General features: G+C 35.2%; 1 protein-coding gene across 1 annotated transcript; it reads left to right on the top strand.

Annotated features, from left to right (window-relative positions):
* Positions 1 to 6,371: 6,371 nt before the first annotated feature.
* LOC113296270 (aldehyde dehydrogenase family 7 member B4-like) lies at positions 6,372 to 6,755 on the top strand. The gene has a single exon (XM_026544582.1). It carries the CDS (start codon positions 6,372 to 6,374, stop codon positions 6,753 to 6,755), a length of 384 nt encoding a protein of 127 aa, XP_026400367.1.
* The last annotated feature ends 16,328 nt before the right edge of the window (positions 6,756 to 23,083 follow it).

Here is a 23,083-nt window from a genome sequence, read left to right as displayed (position 1 = left end):
TCTCATGAATTCGACATTTTTCCTGCTTTAAAAGGGTTTGAGCCAAGGATTAATTTTAAATCTGGTCGCTATCGGATCTGACTCAAACTAAAAAACAAATTGTTTGACGTCTGACTTATGCCGAGTTAGATCCAGATGTCGAGTGAGCAAAAAAAAAAAGAATACAATGTCAAGCTTTTGAGATTGTATTTCAAGTTTAAACAAAAATACCAAAAACAAATACCCGATCTAGGTAATGAAGATTTTTTTTTTTGGTACAATAGGTTTCGCACCAAAGCCATATAATTTATTAATTGTGTGGATTGCATTTAGTCACCGCCATGTTTAAAATTTCGTTTCTTCTTAAAAAGAAACTCGATTCAACATTTATTTTTATCTTTTAGTCCTACACGGACCATCATTCAAGACAAAAACCAAAAATTCTAAACATACAATATTCTAGACAACACTAACATCATGTTTGTTTAGTCCTGACTCATCTGAGTCGTCTGGATCTCAGTGAAATCACCTGACTCATCTGGATCTGACTCGATATGTTTGTTTTGAGTCAGATCTGACTCATCTGACTCAAAAAACGTGAGTCAGTGATTTGGTCCCATGAATCAGAGGTATTTTGTTACCTGACTCAAATGGGTCTGAATCAGGGGTTATGTCTGAGTCAGAGGTCGAATCAGATCTGGTTCAAAATGCAAAACAAACGGTCTGACTGCTGACTCGGTCCGAGTAAGGGGTTGACTCAGATCCAGACGTCGAGTCAGCTACAAACAAACAAGGTCTAAAACAACTTCCTCACACAAATTCTAATTGTAGGGCCTAAAAGCGATCCCCTGCTAGCTCCATGTGAGGGAGTTGTTTTAGTTTTGTTTTAGTGTTGTATGTCTAGAACCATTGGACAAAAACTGTGTAGACATACATAAAGTGGGTCGCTCCCAAAAAATAGGGGTCCCATTTTTAATGTTTATGTGTGTTGCACGATTTCTATGTTGTCCATATGGGCGGTCCGAACAGAATTTTTGATGTATATATTCATTTCAGATCTTCATTCAAAGGAAAAGTGGAAAGCCTTTTTCTCATCTAATGGAAGCTACTTGCAGAATAGAAATGTATGTCTATCCTTATCTCAACTGAAACCAAGGTATGGCAAAGAGGACATGGTGTGGGTATGAGCGTGGGTGTGGGTGAATATGGATAGTGCCATATTGATATTTTAAGACAAGATGGGTGCGTGTGCGTAATCTCTGTATAAATAGACAGAACTTGTTCTAGTCTAGTGTCAAATCTCATAACACAATAAGTCATGGCTAAAGCTTGTGCTTCTTTCTTGTTTCCTTCTTATTTTGATTATTCTACACATCTCCGGTAAGTATTACGGCATGTCCAAAGATTGGATCAGTTTTTAACGGATTCATTTTTGCATTATAGATAGATTGAAATTGATTTTTGTACCATCTGTGGGCAGAGACATCTATAGCCGGGAACGTAGAGCAGTGTGAAAACGGAGGTCCCGTTTTTCACCCTGGAGGGTGCTCTGGTTGTTCTAATAGATGTTTGTTACAATACAAGAAAGACTATCTAGGCTCCTATTGCCATACTAATCTAGAAGGAGTAACGTCTTGCTTATGTTGCATTCCATATCCGCCAGATGCAGGTACATGGAAAATTGGCAATAAAAAAGAGAATATCATTGCTTGAGAATACATATAATGCCTTGGTTATACTTTTTACTACGGCTTTTGTAGTAATTTTTTGTGCAAAAATATGTGTGTAAGTTATTCGGAGATGGTGTCAACCGCTTCACAAACCCTTCCTTGTGCAGAATCAGTGGCAGCCAATAGAGTGAAAAACAGAAAGCAGCTTAAAGTCTATCCTTGATGCATCATCCTTCAACCTTATAGTTGACAACACGTCGCAGATACTCAATCATCTCAACCATCATAACTCTATTGTATATGTAATAAAAATGAAACTGTTTCTTGACTAATCAGTTTCGAAGTTTCATAAGTGGGCTAATGAAGCCACAAATGTAATGCCGTTGTGTTTAACTGCGCATTCAGTAGATGACTAGATGTTCTTAATCAAGTACTCCCGCTTTCCCATTTTGCACAGAGATAATCAATTATAATATATATAAATGTTATAAATTTAACAAACTCAAGTACGAATCTGAAGAGTTGTTGGATCAATCCACTTCTGACCTTGTATGATAGTCACCTGGTATAAATTTGTCAAGCCCATTTGAATTAGAGTGAATCTCAAGAAACCTACGCGTTGCTTTTGTTAAACTGCGGTATAAGTTTTGCATTTTTTTAGAGTCAAACTTCATAATACAATTAAAGGATCAGATACATGCATGGGTTGTGAGTGACTTGTAAATGCTGTAGCCATATTTTGCGTGCAGTTATCGTTATCGTTGCACTAAAACAAACGATCTTTTTTGTGGAAACCAGTGAAAAAGTCAGCAAGCCAGAACAAGAGTGCAAGATAGACGTGTGTTTATAAAAAGATGAGAGAAATGGAAGATTATTTTGTAGTCAATGCCAGTGCTCCCGAGCAGAAAAAAATACAAGTCAATGCCAGTGACATATAAATAGTAGAAACCGAGTAGGTTTGGGTCGATATATACTAAATCTCACAAGCCATGGCTAGTAATTTTTATGCTTTCGTATGTTTCTTCTTTGCATTTGTTGTTTTATCGGTTTCTGGTACGCATATTAGTTCCTTTTTTCATTTTAAAGGCAGTGTTAATTATTTTTTTTTATCTACGCATTTGTGGGTTTGACATTAATGCAAATAATTTTTGGTACGGTCTGTAGAGATCTCAACTGCCCAGAATGCTGAGTACTGTGAAGACGGAGGTCCAGTATTTGGACCTGGTGATGGCTGCATGCTCTGGTTGTTCTGAAAGATGCATGGGATGCTATAGAGACTATCGAGGATCCTACTGGCACACTAATCTAGAAAAAATAGATTACTGTATTTGTTGCATTCCATATCCAGCAGATGATGGTATATATGACAACAAACAGATAATCAATATATAGGACTGTTCATAATATACTTGCTAATCAAATTACTGATTCTCGGCATGATCTATATATGTGTGTAGAAACATCAATGAAGGTATACACGACACAACTACTACTTCAACACCCTTTTTAAGGTTTCCTTGATACTAGCGAGGAAAAGCCAAAGTTCCCAACCCTGCCCTCAGTAGTCGAAAACACCCTTTTCTGCTGTTTACTTGTTTGTGAAAAATCCCAATTAAAAACCAATACTGATTTTCTACGGTTTTAATTCAGTTTTTCGTGTTGGGTTTTAAAGATGAAGAAGAACCAATACTGCCACCAAAGGAGGCACCGTCACCTGTGGAAGAACCAATGATGGCACCAACGCCAGTGGAAGCTTACAAGTTACAAACCTCTCCAGCCTACACGGAGCCCTGCTGCAGCACCCTTCAATGATGAGTTTGCTCCCCAAACTCCTCCATGTGTTCAACCAGTGGCGCCTCCACAAATTGCTCCTTCTGTCTCCCCAACTGCTGAACCAATGGCTTACAAAAACCTCTGTTTCCCGAACAAGAAGACTAAAAAAGAAAAAGCATCCTAAATTCAATCATGTTGCTCCCAGTGTTGCACCTGCGACTTCACAAGTTTCCACCAAATCCAAGAAGCCATAAAACAAATGCTGTCTCACCTGATGTGCTTCTTACGCCGGAAAACTTAGAAAGGTAAAGGACCCTAAAATCAATCATTAGTGCGTCCAGCATAACTTGCGTCTTGCGACAACTTAAAGGAATTAGCTCACCGACAATAATATGCCTACTACTAAAATAAGAATATGTTATTGCTTAAAATGACACGACTAAATGTACTAATTATGTGTTTAATTATGTGTTTGAAGCTGCATATACAAACAAAATCTGGCCAGTATGAAAATCCTTTTATAATTCGACCACTTACGAATTCCGATAAGGATTTGCTTTTTCCTTTGACATCTCGCCCTTAGTCTACAAGTTATCTTATTTCTTTTTTAGTATTTCTCTTTATTTAGAACTCTAGTTATTTTAGGTAACGAGTAGTCTATATAAACAGGCATATGTTTGTCTTAGAGAATCAATCTTATTATTATCAATATTATTATCGTCCAATACGATTATTTTTTATCCCTTTTATCTTTTCTTTGATCTATGGATTAATATTTTCATCCTTTTCGTCTCTTCGCATCCCTAATAATCTCTGTATTGCGTTCTCACTATCGTTCTACATTAGTTGGTACCACAGCCTTAGGTTTTAGGTTCTATTCTTAAAACCCGATCCTTAATCTTAAAACCCGATTCATAATCGCTTTCGCAAAAAAAAAATCGCAAACTCAAACCCTAATATATATCATTAAAAAAAAACAAAAAAAAAAACTAGTTTTCTTTTTCTTCACTAGAAAATTTTTAAACTATGGGAAAGCAAGAAGTACCTATGAAAGATCTTCTTGCCAGAGAAGAGATACCAAGATCTAGATTCAACACAAGAATGGACACAATCATACCCAGTAGTAAGCCCCTCAAAAAAAAAAAAAACGAGAATCATCAACAAGAATTCTGAGATACACCGAGAAAATAATGAGGCTTCGTTCTAAGTTTTATTTTGGCGAAGAAGATAAAAGGGAAATAGAAAGACTTCGTCTTGCCAGAGAAGAGAAAAAGCGAGGAGCTTGAAGAATATATAGGGAGGAAGTTTCAAGAATTTATGAAAAGGAAGAAGTCTGAAGAATTATTATCGCTAAAGCTAAACGTGTCAACAAAGAAGTTCAAAAGAATTCATCGACATCTAAAGGTGCTGAGAATGTTTCGGCTACATCTTTTCGTAACATAGTTCCTAAAGAAGAAGAAGAACATCAGGTTAAACTAGTCTCGTCTTCAACTCAAGAAGTTTTGTTGTCATCTAAAGGTGCCGGGGCAGTTCTAGCTACATCAGTTGATGAAAATACGAAAACTACATCACAGAAGGACGAAGGAAACATTGTTTCTGAAAGGAAGGATGAAAATCAGCTCAAGGTTTCACATGATTCACATGAGTTTATTGATTCATCGTTGATTCAAGAGGATTCTTCTTCAACTGAAAACAATACTTTTATTTTGTTGGCCTGGACTGTATTGAATCGACTTATGAGAAGGACGAATTATATCATGTTCATAAGGAAGGAAATCAGGTCAGTGTGATCTTGCATTAATCGCATGATTTGTTTGAGCTTAATAGTAAGTCATCGAATCTTAATCCAATAGCTTCTTATGTTGATATACCTGTTTTATCTAGGGTTGAAAATAAGCAAGTTGTTATTCATGAGAAAGCACGTACGATCTCTTATGTAAACCCTAGCAAGACTCAACTTGTCGACTTAACTCTTGAGAATGCTTTCGTGGTATATCCGACTAGAGCAGTAAATTATAACCATTATTTCATACTTCTGTCTATGACTTGATTACCTATCTCAAGAAAATATAAGTACAGAGAATTACAATGGGCAGTTTCGCGGTCGCATATTCTCAAACGCCAAAAGAGTATCATTGGCAAAAGAGTTTGTAGTTAAGTTAAGATATAACATGAAGACATGTTCAGAGATTGATACTTACCAGAAGTATACTTTTGTGCAATGTCCAAGTATACGATGGAAAGCTACACATCTTACACCTGCTATTTCATATGACGTCCTAACATCTGTGACTGAGATGGAGCTGTTAAGACCAAGTAAAGGATACAGTTTATTGCATAGAGGTTATTTAACAATAATAAAACTAGCTTGGAGATCAATTCCCAAGAGTCCAAAATGGGAAAAGATACATGAATCTGCATCTCGCTCACGTATTCTTTCTATCAAGAGAAGAATTCCTGGTAGTAGGAACAGTTTCTGCTCACGTACTCTTATACGGAAGGCAGTTTACCAAACGAAGACAACTGAGAATATTTTCTTTCAGGAGGCAGTATCCCTTTGGCTCTACAAAATTTATTTTACAAATTTCAGTATTGTAAAGATGATGTTTTCGTCAAGTTTGGTTATGAAATATTCCTTGCTCAAGTCTTCCCAGGATCTGTATGCTTCACAGTTTACTTTGACCCTGTAACCATTGCGTTGTGGACTGATAAGGTCAAGCATTTCCATGAATTTGTACCCATTGGTGATCTTTGGGTCCATATGAATTCACTTTCAGTTTTCTTCTTTAAATTCAAAATTTTGAAGAATGAATCATACCCAGGAGTTCCGGAGTTGAGGTGTTGCTTGAATTCTACAAATGTTTCAGAATGGAATGCATGTTTTGCATTAGTCTGTGACAATTGTGTTACTTGGAATGGAGCGACAACGGATCCATTGATAACTATCGCATGACTGAAATAATATATGGAGTTTTGAAGAAAAACAACTTACCGGGTGTTATCTTTACTGTTTTATGTGGAGGAGCTGAGTTTGGTGAAGCCATAGAGACAGATACATGTATTCCTCTGATTTCATGCTCCGAAAGTATCAAGGTGAAGCTAATGGTTCAACAGACGGTTAATCAGAATTTTAGTACATGCTTGCTGGAATTTAGTAGCAAAACTGCCATAATTGTAATGGAAGATGCGTACATTTCACTGGCTGTCCGTTCTGTTTTGATTGTTGTTGTTGGTACAGTTGGAAAACGCTGCACTACATGTCGTAGGCTGCTCATTCATAACAACTATACATCTAAAACAGGTGCTGGAGTTGTTGGATTAACTCCAACATAGAAGTCACTAACAAGCTGGTTAGGACAAGATTAGGAAATTGATGTAATCCTAAGGGAATTACAAGTCATCTAGTTCTAAGAAAAGGAAAGACATGTAATAAGGTAATAGGACTAGGAAAAGGAATTCATAGTTCTATATATATATGATCACCAAAGTTGTGATTCATCATATGAGCAAGATTAGAGCTTGTGTTTAGTTTTGAGAGATTTTATAAACATCAATAAAGAGAGTTGTCTTTATATAAGCTAAGTTTCATCTTGCAGTTGTCATTAATTGGTATCAGAGCTTGTTTCTGATCCATGGAAATCGAAACCATCATTGTGGGTGCAAAACAGTTCACACCACCATCAATACAAGTTCCAATCCTCAACGCCAAAAACTACACAGTATGGGCCATGAAAATGAAGGTACTGATGAAAATCTACAAAGTTTGGGAAACAATTGATCCTGATACATTGGACCCAGACAAAAACAATGTTGCCATTGGATTACTCTTTCAAGCAATAACAGAATGTCTTGTTCTACAAGTTGGTGAACAGGAAACTTCAAAGAAAATTTGGGATGCAATAAAGGCACGTAATCTCGGAGCTGATCGAGTTAAAGAAGCCCGTCTGCAAACCTTAATGTCTGAATTTAAAAGAGTGAAGATGAAAGACACTGATACTATTGATAGCTTTGCAGGAAAGCTATCAGAGATAGCCTCAAAAGCTATGTCACTTGGACAATCCATTGATGAAGATAAACTGGTAAAGAAGTTTCTTAATAGTTTACCAAGATCCAAGTATATTCATATCATAGCTTCTCTCGAACAAGTCTTAGATTTAAAGAAGACTAGCTATGAAGATATAATTGGAATATTGAAAGCATATGAAGAGAGAATCCTTGATGAAGAAAACAATGGAGAAACTCAAGGAAAACTCTTGTACACAAACTCTTACCAACAAAACTCTGCGACAAGAGGAAGAGGTCGTGGAAGAGTAAACAGAGGCCGAGGAAGGGGAGGAAGGTTTAACTTACAAGATAGAACAACAAGACAAAATGATCAAAACCAAGGGAAAGAAAAGAAGGATAGATCAAACATTATTTGTTACAGATGTGATAAACCAGGACACTTCTCCTCTGTATGCCCTGAAAGAATACAAAAGATGGAAGAAGCAAACAAGAATGAAACAAGGGAAGCAGATACAACTATTTTCATGCACGAAGTTGTATTCTTAAACGAAGGGAAACTAATACCAAAGAACTACGAATCATAGGATGGAGAAGAAGGAATATGGTATTTAGATAATGGATCCAGCAATCACATGACTGGTAAGAGACACTACTTTTCTGAACTCAATGAGAAAATCAAAGGACAAGTGAAGTTTGGGGATGGATCTTCTGTAGAAATTGAAGGGAAAGGATCAATTCTATTTCAGATCAAGACCGGAGAACAGAAGCTTATCACAAACATCTACTTCATCCCAAACTTACAAAGCAACATTCTAAGTTTAGGACAAGCTACAGAAGTTGGATGTGATGTTAGAATGCGACAAGATTATCTAACAGTTCATGACCCAAGTGGAAGACTTTTAGTTAGAGTCTCACGCTCACAGAATAGACTCTACAAGATAAGTCTCATGATCGGAAGGCCATTGTGTCTGAATATGAGACTGGAAGATCAGACATGGAAGTGGCATGCAAGATTAGGACACATAAGCTTTAGAACTTTAAAGGCAATGTCTCAGAACAAGATAGTTCGAGGACTACCACAGATAAACGATGAATCAAGGATCTGTGAATCATGTTTAGTTGGGAAACAAACGCGTCAAGGTTTTCCAAAAGCAACAACATTCAAAGCCTCAAAGCCATTAGAGCTTCTTCATGATGATTTATGTGGCCCTATTACACCACAACAAAACGGAGTGGTGGAGAGAAGAAACCGAACTCTAATGGAGATGACAAGAAGTTCATTAAAAGCTATGCAGGTACCTAATTATCTATGGGGAGAAGCTGTACGACACTCCACATACCTAATAAACAGGATACCTACGAAAGCTCTGAAAGACATGACTTCTTATGAAAGTTTGCGAAAGAGAAAACCAAACATAGATCATTTAAGAGTGTTTGGTTGCAAAGCATACACAAAAGTTGATTCTGCAACTCTTAAGAAACTGGATGATCGATCTCAAACTCTTGTGCATCTAGGAATTGATCCTGGATCCAAAGCTTACAGATTATTCAATCCAACAACGAAAAGAGTAATAGTGAGTCGAGATGTGGTATTCGATGAAAAAGCAAACTGGAACTGGAAAGAAACTAATGATGGACCAAGTAGGGATCCAGGAATGTTTCACATGAGATGGGGTCAAGTAATTGATGAAGGCGAAGGATCCATAATCATCAATACCAATGGAAACAATGATGTCAATCAAGAAGAAGAAGAGAATAATGAAAACACTGAGAATAACGAAGAAGTAGAAGAATAAGAAGAAGAAGAAGAAGAAGAAGAGGATATCGATGAAATAACTCAACCCATTCCACTGCGAAAATCAACAAGACAGATACAAAATCCACAGTATCTGGAGGATTATGTTCTTCAAGCTGCAGAAGAATGTGAGATTATGCTACTTTCTGTTAATGATGAACCTAGGAATTTTCATGAAGCAAAGGTCTCGACTAAATGGACACAAGCATGTAGAGAAGAAATTATTTCAATCAACAAAAATAAGACTTGGTTTCTAGTTGATAAGCCAGGTGGGGTAAAAGTGATTGGCCTCAAGTGGATCTTCAAGGTTAAAAGAAATGCTGATGGAACTATCAACAAATATAAGGCAAGACTGGTAGCTAAGGGATACGTTCAAGAATCATGCATAGACTTTGATGAAGTTTTCGCACCAGTTGCTAGACTAGAGACAATTCGTCTCTTAATAGCAGAAGCAGCATCAAACTCATGGGAAATTCACCACTTAGATGTTAAGACAGCATTCTTACATGGTGAATTGCGAGAAGATGTGTATGTTGAACAACCAGAAGGTTTTGAAGTAAAAGGACAAGAGCATAAGGTTTATAAGTTATCAAAAGATCTATATGGTCTAAGACAAGCTCCTCGAGCCTGGAATACAAAGTTAGATCAAATCTTAAAGGGAATGAGATTCATAAAGTGTTCTAAAGAAACTTCTGTATACAAAAGAGAAGAAAAGGGAACGCTTCTTGTGATTGCAGTCTATGTAGATGATCTATTTTTGACTGGCAACTCCCTTAAGGTGATCAATGAGTTCAAGAGAGAAATGTCATCAAAGTTTGAGATGTCAGACCTCGGAAAACTCACTTATTACCTTGGCATAGAAGTCCATCAAGGAGTAGATGGGATTCAGATTAAACAAGAAGCTTATGCAAGGAGAATTCTGAAAGAAGCAGAAATTGAAACTTGTAATCCAACTAAGATACCAATGGAGTTTGGACATAAAGTTTCAAAGGCACAAGAAGAAGCAGAGATTGATTCAACGAGTTATAGAAGAAATGTTGGATGCCTAAGATACTTATTACACACAAGACCAGATTTGGCTTTCTCTGTGGGAGTAGCAAGTCGTTATATGCAGAGTCCACGCAAGTCTCATGGTGATGTAATAAAGCAGATATTGAGATATCTAAGAGGAACAATCAGCTGTGGATTGAAGTATGGTCGAGGAGGATCAAAAGAAATTGTTGGGTATAGTGACAACAGTCATAATATTGACCAAGATGATGGAAAAGGTACAACTGGTCATATATTTTATCTAGGTGAAGCACCTATTACATGGTGTTCACAGAAGCAAGACATTGTAGCCCTCTCATCCTGTGAAGCTGAGTTTATGGCCGCAACAGAAGCATCTAAACAATCAATATGGCTTCAAGAACTGTTGGGTGAAATCAAAGGAAGAGAACCTGGAAAAGTTCTCATCAAGATTGATAATAAGTCTGCAATTGCACTCACTAAAAATCCAGTGTTTCATGGGAAGACGAAACACATTCACAAAAGGTATCATTTCATACGAGAATGCATCGAGAAGGAGGTCATTAACGTAGAACACATACCTGGAACTGAGCAAAAGGAAGATATATTAACAAAGGCATTAGCTCGGATCAAGTTTGAAGAAATGAGGAAATTAATAGGAGTACAAGATTTTTCACAAGCACAGTTGAAGCTTAAGGGGGAGAATGTTGGATTAACTTCAACATAGAAGTCACTAACAAGCTGTTTAGGACAAGATTAGGAAATTGATGTAATCCTAAGGGAATTAGAAGTCATCTAGTTCTAAGAAAAGGAAAGACATGTAATAAGGTAATAGGACTAGAAAAAGGAATTCATAGTTCTATATATATATGATCACCAAAGTTGTGGTTGATCATATGAGCAAGATTAGAGCTTGTGTTTAGTTTTGAGAGATCTTCTAAACATCAATAAAGAGAGTTGTCTTTATATAAGCTAAGTTTCATCTTGCAGTTGTCATTAGGAGTAAGATATATGGGTCTTCCTGATCGTGCTTTCCGGCAACGGTTGTTTGAAGGTACTCAAAATATTACAGTAACAACTAGTATCCATGGCTTCTTAATGTTTCGAATTACAATGTCCAGAAGACATCAGCTCTGTACGTTTTTGAACCTTCTGGTCAGATTTGTCTCGCGGTGGTATTTACACGGACATCCCAGATGATACATGATAATGGAGGTAAGCGATTTGAACTTGTGGAATTTTTTGATATACTAAATGTTTGTGTAGCCTATGAATTTTTGGCTCAGACTTGGGTTCCGGATAATGAGTATAAGATTTTGCAACTTGCTGCAATCCATGGTGGCACTAATTTTATCATGGCACTGGTGGAGAACATCTCCAAGTTGGTACAAAGACGTAGGTCCGGTAATGATTGGCAATGGGTGCCACCTTTCCTAGCTATAAAAAACAAAATAGTTAGAGTTAGAAAAAGGGAAGTGCTGGGGTATCTTAGGATACTGATCATTTTAATATTGGACAAGTACGTTTATTTCACTAAGCAAGGAAAAGAACTTCAGCAAAGGGTGGATGCACGAGTCACATGATGATTAGACCCTTGAGAGTTGGATTAGTTGGGATCAATTACTTAGACATGTGTGATGCTATAATTACTTTTGGCCGACATAATATACTCACTCCGTTCTTTAATTATAGTCTGGTTTCGTGGGAGTAAATATTTTTGGATCAGTTAATACAGATGAGAGAAGATTTGATGAAATCTTTTCACCTCTTACTGCTGCACTACTAGATGATACAATTGACACCAGACGATACGTAGAAGACAGAAGAGTTGGTTGGTGGATTTTATTTCAAAACAGAAATGTTGATATTGAGGTATTCTTTGACCAGAGAAGGACTGAGTTAATTGATTACGGTTTCAAAGGTGTAGCTGGGAACTTAAAAGATACACTTGCTAGCTGTATCTTTGGTGGTCGCTGCTTGCATGGTTTTCATTACCAACACTAGTGACGTGATTTTTGTCTTTGATCGTGGGAAATTTAAGCACAATTTTTGTCATGCTTTGGGATACATTTTTTGGATACTTCGATTTATGATCTTTAGAGCTACGAGTTTTGTGTTCGATCGTGATAATCCGGTAAATGTGGATTCTACAGTTTCCATAGAGGAAAAGAACTCATATTCTGTGATGACAACTCGAAGTCTAGCAATACATGGAGAGAATGAAGTTCTTTTTACTAGTTAACTCGAGGGAGAGTTTATTTCAAGAAGGGGGAACTGATGTAGGACATCTCGGCCTCCTTAATCTATCTTATTTCCTTTTTAGTATTTCTCTTTATTTAGAACTCTAGTTATTTTAGGTAACGAGTAGCCTATATAAACAGGCATACGTTTGTTTTAGGGAATCAATCTTATTATTATCAATCGATATTATTATCGTTCAGTACGATTATCTTTTATCCCTTTTATCTTTTCTTTGATCACTTGATTAATATCGTCAATTCTCATCATTTTCGTCTGTTCGCATCCCTAACAATCTCCGTATTGCGTTCTACTGACTATCGTTCTACATTATCATAACAACAAAATCCAATTACATTCCTCCCTCCGCAGTCCAAAAGTTTCCACAAATGACACTGTACGAATAAGATAACCCGCGTGCTTGAACCAAAGTAAGTACTTTAAGAAAACGCACATACACCACTTGCCTGGAAACGATAGCAGTTCCACAATATATTATTGAACAAACAGTAACTTTATAGTACTTATAAATCGATAACCGAAAATGACTTTCCTAATCTACCATTCAAATCAATCTCAACTCTCAAGTCATTTTAGTCGAGTTCTGTTACAAATATGAAGAAGTACTTCTCTATGTTCTCATCTTTCTTATTCTTCTACATTTTCACCTTTCTTCAATAATAGTTCAAGTTAATGTACCAATATCAAAGACGTTCAAACTTCTCAATCACGGACCAATTTCTTCAAGCAATGCTGTTGAACTGGGCCCAGGATACCGTGTCCTAAACATACCTGACAACAACAAGAGCACCCCTTTTAGTCTTTGTTTCTACACTATTCCTCCTTCCAACACATTTATGCTTGGCGTTGGTGTTGGTAAACCTCAGTTCAACATCGTTCTTCGATGGGTTTTGACAGCTAGAAATGAAACGTTGATGATGATATCAGTTATAGACTTGGGAACTTTGGACGTAAAGTTGGAGAGGATTTTGTATTTTTCTTACGCATGTAGAAAGATATAATGTCATGATCAAACAAGATAATTACTTGTGAAATACACATAATTTGAGATTATGGTATGTCTCGATCAATCAGTTGCTCTCAAATGCGCGTATCTAAAAGATATAGCGTTTGAGAATTGTATCAAGTCGACAAATGATACAAATTCAAGAGAGAGCTTATAACTGCATCATCGAGGGGAATAGGTTTAAAGAGAGCTTATAACTGCATCATTGAGGGGAATGGGCTTAAAGCCTACATGTATGTAATGAATCGTATTGAAAAAAAAGGTGAATGGGCTTAAAGCCTACATGTAATGTAATGAATCGTGAATCGTATTATAAAAATAAATAAAAAAAGGTCTTAAAGCCTACATGTAATGAATCGTATTAGGGAAAAAAATAAAAAAAAGGTCGTCTAGATCAAACAGTTGCTCGCTCTGAAATGCGCGCATCTAAAAGATATAGCGTTTGAGAATTGTATCAAGTCGACAAATGATACAAATTCAAGAGAGAGCTTATAACTGCATCATCGAGGGGAATGGGTTTAAAGAGAGCTTATAACTGCATCATCGAGGGGAATGGGCTTAAAGCCTACATGTATGTAATGAATCGTATTGAAGAAAAAAAAAGGTGAATGGGCTTAAAGCCTACATGTAATGTAATGAATCGTGAATCATATTATAAAAAAAAAAAAAAAGGTCTTAAAGCCTACATGTAATGAATCGTGCATCATCGAGGAGAATGGGCTTAAAGCCTACATGTAATGAATCGTATTAAGGAAAAATAAAATAAAAAAGGTCGTCTCGATCAAACAGTTGCTCTCAAATGCGCGCATCTAAAAGATATAGCGTTTGAGAATTGTATCAAGTCGACAAATGATACAAATTCAAGAGAGAGATTATAACTGCATCATCGAGGGGAATGGGTTTAAAGAGAGCTTATAACTGCATCATCGAGGGGAATGGGCTTAAAGCCTACATGTATGTAATGAATCGTATTGAAAAAAAAAAGTGAATGGGCTTAAAGCCTACATGTAATGTAATGAATCGTGAATCGTATTATAAAAATAAATAAAAAAAGGTCTTAAAGCCTACATGTAATGAATCGTATTAAGGAAAAAAATAAAAAGAGGTCGTCTGGATCAAACAATTGCTCGCTCTGAAATGCGCGCATCTAAAAGATATAGCGTTTGAGAATTGTATCAAGTCGAAAAATGATACAAATTCAAGAGAGAGCTTATAACTGCATCATCGAGGGGAATGGGCTTAAAGCCTACATGTATGTAATGAATCGTATTGAAAAAAAAAAGGTGAATGGGCTTAAAGCCTACATGTAATGTAATGTAATGAATCGTGAATCATATTATAAAAATAAAAAAAAAGGTCTTAAAGCCTACATGTAAAGAATCGTGCATCATCAAGGAGAATGCGCTTAAATCCTACATGTAATGAATCGTATTAAGGAAAAAATAAAATAAAAAAAGGTCGTCTCGATCAAACAGTTGCTCTCAAATGCGCGCATCTAAAAGATATAGCGTTTGAGAATTGTATCAAGTCGACAAATGATACAAATTCAAGAGAGAGCTTATAACTGCATCATCGAGGGGAATGGGTTTAAAGAGAGCTTATAACTGCATCATCGAGGGGAATGGGCTTAAAGCCTATATTTAATGAATCGTATTGGAGAAAAAAAGTGAATGGGGGAATGGGCTTAAAGCCTGTATGTAATGAATCGTATTGGAAAAAAAAAAGTGAATGGGCTTAAAGCCTACATGTAATGTAATGAATCATGAATGGTATTATAAAAGTAAAGAAAAAGATCCAACTTTACAAATTATAGGATATCCTTAATGACATCCATTCTGGGCAGGTCCCCCGTATATAAACCTAGTTACAGTTTATGGAATGGGCGATGTGGGACTAATATTCATAACATCCTACCATTAAAAGTTAGTCCCACATTGTTCAAACTATGTATTAAATTGGTTTAACAAGCCTATATATGATTCATATCTAGCTTCTTCGAGCCTTTTTCTCGGATGCAATTCTGTGTGTTCCTTGTACTTCAACTGATTTTGTAAAAGCAGCATGCCCATATCAAACAGATAGAAGAAGATAGCGAAACCATCGTTTCTAACTTTGAAATGGGAATTGGGTTTTCTAACTTTGAAATGGGAATTGGGTTTTTGAAAGGAGTTGTTGTTAACGTTGAATCAACAAATGGAAAATCATGAAATTGAAGATATGGTGTAGCAGTCTGTGGTGGTTAAATAACTTTGATACATGAGATGGTGAAGGGATACTAATAAAGTTACATCTGGGATATGGTTTACTCGAACGCCTGATTGCTTATGTTCCAGGGCAACATAAATCACCAGAACCAATAAATATAGGCTTGTAACACCAATTTTAATACATCGGTTGAACAATATGGGACTAACTTCCTATGGAAGGGATGTATATTAGTCCCACATCGCCCATTTCATAAACTATAATAGGGTTTATATACGGGGATCTTCCCCGAACGCACCTCTTGAAAGAAACATCCGATGGGCGGTCCCGGGCATTGTTCTTGTTGGTCGTCTGTCTTTACTTGTTTAGTGTTTATTTCAGCGTCTGTCTTTGTTTGTAGTATTTGCGCGTCTGTCTTTGTTTGGGCGGTGATGACAACTCATTTCTTGACTCTGAGCCAGGTCTGGGCCCCCGTATGTCCCATACTTTTTTATTACTTTTTTTTGACTAGTAAGGCATGTTGTTTCTCTGAGTCGCTTCATTTCTTTTGTGTTGTTTCTCTAATCCACTTGGCTAGTAAGTCGTTCCATTTTTTTCAAACTATTATCACTTTTTTTTGACATGTGACTAGTAAGGTGTGTTGTTTCTCTAATCTAGTTGGAGTCTAGCTCACATGACCATTGGGGCCGATCAACATTTATATGATAACATCAAGAGAAGCTGATACAATCGCTAGCAATAATACTAATTCACAACCTCACACATGAAAGTTCGGAATATAACTATTCAATATGTAAATGACTCATGGATGAAGAATGCGATCATCGGAGAAAGAAGGGAGTTGAAACCACCTAGATTAGGGATTTCCAGTACGTTGCAACTCGGGGAATGCCACCAGAGAAAAGGGTCTGTGATGTCAAGAGGATTTTGGAGCATGTGACTGCTGGATAGACCGAGCATTTTACCAAACAGTCAAGGGACTTAATGTAGATACCCCAAAATTATAAGAAGGGTATAAAAGTAATTACACCCATGAAATTAGTCACTAGTGCGTTGGAAGAGCATATATCACTGCTATCAATTAACTTTTAACATAAAAATGTAAAATTAGGCAATTTTAACGGATAACCGAATATCCAACATCCGTTTCGATTTAACACTGTATAAATTCTTTAGAATATATTCTAAGGTATCCGACAACATATAGCGTATATTGGGACACGGATCTTCCATCAGATGTTTTTCTCTTTATCTCGTATAAAAAATTTCTCCTATAGGATGTTGAACTAATATCTGACGATATAATAAGTACATGTATAAAAAATTATTACTGTCAATTAAGAAATACTTAATTTTTTACATGTTCTAATGTTTTATATTGAATATAACATGAAAACAAAATTAATTTGGAGTCATAGAAACACGAGAAGAAGAAGAAATTGAACACAAATGTTGTTAATTATATGTTTTTTTGCTTTGAATGTAGTATTACACATAATTATATGATATTACCTTACATACCTTATCGAAATAGATATGGATGGCAATTTTAACCTTGCATCGGAAAGTTACCGGAAATTTAGAATGAATATGGAACTAATTGTAACCATTTCCATAAGTACGTTTGACGAGCCTACTAAAAATTTATATTTTAAAAGGGATGATGAAATGACGAGGACTGCCAAGAAGATATCAACCACAAGGTATATACTTGGTATATAGTATAAGTTCGAAGCCGAGCCTTAAACTATATGATCAACCCAACTGTTTGGATTAACATAGAGTGTATTTAATTTTAATAATATTTAAAATAATAATTATAATTGTGGAAAGTAAAAGTAAAGACACAACAAGATTTTTTTAACGAGGAAACTGCAAACGCAGAAAAATCCGGGAGCTAGTCTAGTTTTGAATACTCTCAGAATTATGTCGTTATACAATGACCACTACCAATTTCGTATAGTTGATACCAAGTAAACTACCCCTAGTTACCTAGTTTCTTCAGTATCCCTGCACTTACAACCAATTTGGATAAGGCATGTGAATCCTAAGTCAGAGTCCATTATTTTAAATTTCTTAAGCCTCTCTGAAGATTTAAGCACTCAACCCTTTAGATCGTCTTCCAAACAATAAAGGACTAATCTGTTTGGTAACCACTCTTCCTATCTCAAGAATTTAATTAGAGATATTCTTGTTGAGTTTGACAAAGGCTTTTCCATTTAAACCAATAAACTCCTTTGTCGGGTTAGATCTTTCAAGATCTGGATTAACAAGTTAACCTGCAGATCAAGTCAAACAGAACTACTAGATTCAGATATTTAAGAATACCACCAAATGATAGCTTGTATATCTAAATACGACTAGCAATAAAATTTCTATCAAAAGATAAACCAGATCTACTCGGATCCCAGCTGATCATGTGTATGCATGAAGCAAAGCACAAAGATACAGAACCAATAATAAAATCTTATAGTCTTCAAATCTTCAATAGTCTTATGCACCTGAACAATAACCAACTTGATTCCAACATATGATCGATCACGTATAAAACAGAGTCTATTAACAAAGGATGATCACAAGTCAACATAAAATCTAAAATCAAATTTGAACTACCGGTAATCTCTTAATATAATTTGAGTGACCTTAACTATGTCAGAAGAGAATGCTCTCAAGAATAATCAAACTGGGTGCAATCAAGAGTTAACAACCGTTAGTCAATCAAATCAATAATTGAAAACTAAATAACTATGTAGATTCTAGTTTCCCACCAACGGTACAAGTAGACACTTTTTGATCCCAAATAAGTATTTAAGCTAGCAACGAAATTAGGTTGCTTTCCAATCCAAGATAGTATTACAAGTAATACTATTAGTCGGTTACAGTAGTGACTAAGGAACGAAGGGCCTGCCTTAGGATAAGTCTGTAAAAGAACAAACTTCACTATTTATAGACCAAGGTAGTTTTTATATCAAGGAATTTCCATACCCGAAAATATTCTCAAGATATGTATCGGTTTTGCCTAATCCAACCAATATCCAACTGTATAACCGAAATCCCTATTGGAAAACTCAATATTAATTAACTAGCACTTAACTAAGATATCTTCCAGAGATATGTTTTATTTAATTGTAAAACAGAAACAATATACATTCGAAAATCTCAAAAGATTTTCAAACATTTTAGTTTGGGATCTCACCTTGAGTATGAATAAGATTTCAGCTCATGTTCAAATTACTCATTAATTATGTCGACATCTTGAATATTCCTATTTTTCAAACCCAATTTCCAAAATAACACAAAACCTAAAGTGTAGGGATAGGCTCTACCTTGATTCCTAACATAAGTTAGGATCAATTCTACCTTGACTCCCAATATAAGTAGGGATAGGTTTTACCTTGACTCCCAACATAAGTTAGGAGCGGTTCTACCTTGATTCATCATATAGGCTAGGATCGGTCCAACCTTAAGATCTTCAGTGAAAATCGAACACTCAATCCTATTGATTTCTTTTCAACTACGAAACAAATTCGTACATTTACTTTCTTAAAATCATGTAATTAAATACAATTTCTAAGCATGAAATTAAATCTATGTTCACTCTAGTAAAAAGTTACAAAGATTATGTCGATGTCGCAGTTACGAAGTTCAAAAGATAAGCGTTATACTTCGTAATTCAATATATATACCAATATAAACCATTCATAACTATTGATATATTGTTCCTTGACACTTTGATCATAATATGATAATCAAGCCTAAAATTAGAGTTTCATATATATAAGTTCGCATGTTATGCTTTCAATCACAATCGACTTGAAAGCAACGATTTAGAAATGGAAACAAGTCAAGTCATGTATTACAATCCTGAAGTGGAAGGATGATGTCATCGTTAATGTCGATAAGTACGTCTTCGAACACTTCAAGTTTTCATAGTAATACTTGTATGTATAAACATTTCTAGACTTCCTAGTCTAACTTAACGAAGTTGATGATTCTAGTAATCTAATCAAGCGACCTATGGTTTTTGATATTAAAATATGAAAACCAACCTTGAACATACCAATGCTTGGTGGGTTCAACCGAGCATCCCTTTTTCAATTTTAGTGATATAACTTTATTACATATGGAGAATACATGAATTAAAAGATAAATATATTACATTTCATAACAGTATCTTAACTCATTCTTCATACGCTTGATTCCAAGTTTCAACAACACTATAACAAACACGTAGTCAAAATTAAATGTTGTTGTTGACATATTTGAATAACAAAATCTTTACTCCCCTTAAAGGAAAGATAGGTATATATTCAATCCTAACCTATTTGTTATACCTTTTTGTAGCATGTAACACTACACAACATGATGATTTGTTTTTTCCCCTTAGTCAATGCTTTACTCTTTTGTTAGATATATATGTTCATCTCATATATCCTTTCTCAGTGATTGTAAATAACTCGTATACTCCAAGCAATTTTCCCTTTTGATTTGATAAGTCAAAAAAAGATCAGAATTAGCTCGACTGCTTATTAGGATCCAATTATTCATAAATAATTGTACCTCATTTAGACAAGACAAACTAGGTTAGATAACTAGTTTTTCTCATCAAGGATCCGATTATACTTGAAAAATCATACCTTGTTCTTTTGATAAGCCTAAACTAAGATGAGAACTTATTTTTACTAATGAGAAATCAATTGGACCAAAAGAAAGCATATGCATCTAAATCAGCTTTTCTTAAAAGGAAAACGATTAACATACATAACTAAAACATTACCTTACTCTTCAATATGACAAACTAATTAAGAAACAAATCGATCAAGTTTTAATATCAGCAAAGATTATCAAAATGTTTCTTCTCTTGGTTTACAACCACTCTCCCCACAAAGATATGACGTTTAAGCACGGGTTTAATATAGAACTTCCCCTACAAGTTGTTATTCCCTGCAAGACAAAAAAATAACAAACAAGACAACCTTTTACCAGAGAAAGGTCGACAAATTCTTAGCTATTACGTGCCAATATAAAAAGCTATAACCGAAACTTATATGTATACTAAATATAAAACTTATGAAATATAAATTGATATTAGTATAATCGTGACTTCACAAATGAGTTTAATCAATATTTACTTATGATCATTTGATAAAGCATCCCACATGGTAAGATCCAAAACATGCTTATATCAAAGAGTCACAGACATCATAAGAGATATACATATTAATTATGAGACCGCAAATATTAGGGTTTGTAAAAACTGAAACCATTTCTCATAAACCGAAAGCAAAGCAAAAGAGATAATTATTTAAATCAAGCAATGCAATCGTAACTGTTAGAGCACTGATCGGTCGAACTCGCAAGTGTTGATATCTCAAGCTTGTTTTTCAAGTTTAGTAGTCAAAACTATAAGTCTTGATTTTTAGTCTACTTATAGCTATGTATCGGATTAAGATAGAATGTGTAGTTGAGATTTATACTTCACGACGTTAATCGATTGAAGACAAAGAACTACTAAAGGGCACTTGTGGAACTTCATTACCAAAAGGTATATGGAGACTTGAACTCATCTGTCACTCAGAAGTCTATTATATTATATCTCCTATTGAGACACAGTCGTATAGCTACATAGACTTTATATTATACACGTTTGATATTTCGAACTGAGTTTAACTTGCTTATATCTTTCTCGAAATATGTGTTGGAAAGTTTTTTTATTTAACTACGTTCATTAGTATTCTTGACGAAAGTCAAAAGATGATCATGTAAAAATCACCTGGTAACATCTTACATGATTTGTGTGAGACAGTCATTTGATGTAGACTCAGAATGTTTCGCATTGATCATTCGATCACTTGAAAATTGCTTATAAGCTAATAGTTTGTGTAAGACATTTATTTTCATCTTCTAAGAATGTTTCAATGTGAAAGTATTGTATGGCGCCGTAAGTTTTCTTATGTTGAGCATTTCCGATTAAATTGATCATTAAGGTTCCTTTGTGGTTGATTTAATTGGGTTTTCTGGATACAATTTCACGTTTCATGTGATTTGTTAATGTCCAAAGAAATTATTCTTTTCTTGTAAAAGTAAGGTCTCTATTGTTGTTCTTTCGGGAAGGACATTTTATGGGGGAGTGTTCTTAATTGAACTTGTGGTAAATTGCCAAATCTTTGTGGGGAGCGCGGCTATGGAATATTGTAAGACTTATCTTGTATCTTTATAAACTCCTTGATGAATATATTAAGTTTCGTCTATGTGAAATCATCGAAACAAATTTGATATGTTCTCTTTTAGTCATGAATAATCTCTCATTATGATCCCACTTTTGGTATCTTTGCCAATTTATATTGACAAAAATGGGGAGAATTATTTGGTAGTTCACACTACATACATATGGTCTACAGATCATTATGTAAGGGGGGTGGTTTTCATTGTGAGATGAACTATTGACTAAGGGGGAGTGATACATATCACCATAGTATTATTGTCAAAGGTGTGATACAATTGAACTTTGTGTTGTGTAATAATACTATGACACTGTATAACAATAATCGAGAATATTTGTTTTCTTATTGTTATGGCTATATATGGATCTTCGACAACTATGATACTGAGTTGAACACATTCAGAATCACTGGAGTACTTGGAGTGACGAAGAATTCAAGGAATGTTGAAGAACCAAGGAAATCAATTGGATGAGAAGCTACAAAGTTTATTTATTTTGTAATCCATATGTATTGATAGTGTTTTCACTAAAATTGACAAAGGGGGAGATTGCTAGAGCACTTCTCGGTCGAACTCTCAAGCATTGCTACCTCAAGCTTGTTTTTCAAGTTTAGTTGTCAAAACTATAAGTCTTGATTTCTAATCTACTTATAACTATGTCTCGGATTAGGATATAATGTGTATTTGAGCTTTAAACTTCATGACGTTCATCGATTGAAGACGAATAACTACTTAGGGGATCTTGTGGAACTTCATCAACAAAAGGTATGTGGAGACTTGAACTCATGTATCACTCATAAGTCTATTCTATTCTATCTCCTATTGAGACAAAGTGGTATAGCTATATAGACTTTACATTATACACATTTGATATTTCAAGATGAGTTTAACCAGCTTATATCTTTCTCGAAATATGTGTTGGAAAGCTTTTTGATTTAACTATGTTCATCATTATTCTTGACGAACGTCAAAAGATGATCATGTGAAAATCACCTGGTAACATCTTACATAATTTGTGTAAGACAGTCATTTGATGTAGACTCGAAATATTTCGTATTGATCATTCGATCACTTGAAAATTGCTTATAAGCTAATAGTTTGTGTGAGACACTATAGTCATCTTCTAAAAATGTTTCAATTATTGAAATGGGAGTTTAGAAT

The sequence above is a fragment of the Papaver somniferum genome, chromosome 7 (genome assembly GCF_003573695.1).
Source record: "Papaver somniferum cultivar HN1 chromosome 7, ASM357369v1, whole genome shotgun sequence".
Taxonomy (NCBI): domain Eukaryota; kingdom Viridiplantae; phylum Streptophyta; class Magnoliopsida; order Ranunculales; family Papaveraceae; genus Papaver; species Papaver somniferum.
The sequence above is the reverse complement of the archived record's forward strand: the minus strand, read 5'-3'. Positions and strand labels throughout refer to the sequence as shown.

Bases quoted from the DNA above. Each gene is read 5' to 3' on its own strand.
- LOC113296270 (XM_026544582.1), top strand. From the start codon at position 6,372: ATGACTGAAATAATATATGGAGTTTTGAAGAAAAACAACTTACCGGGT.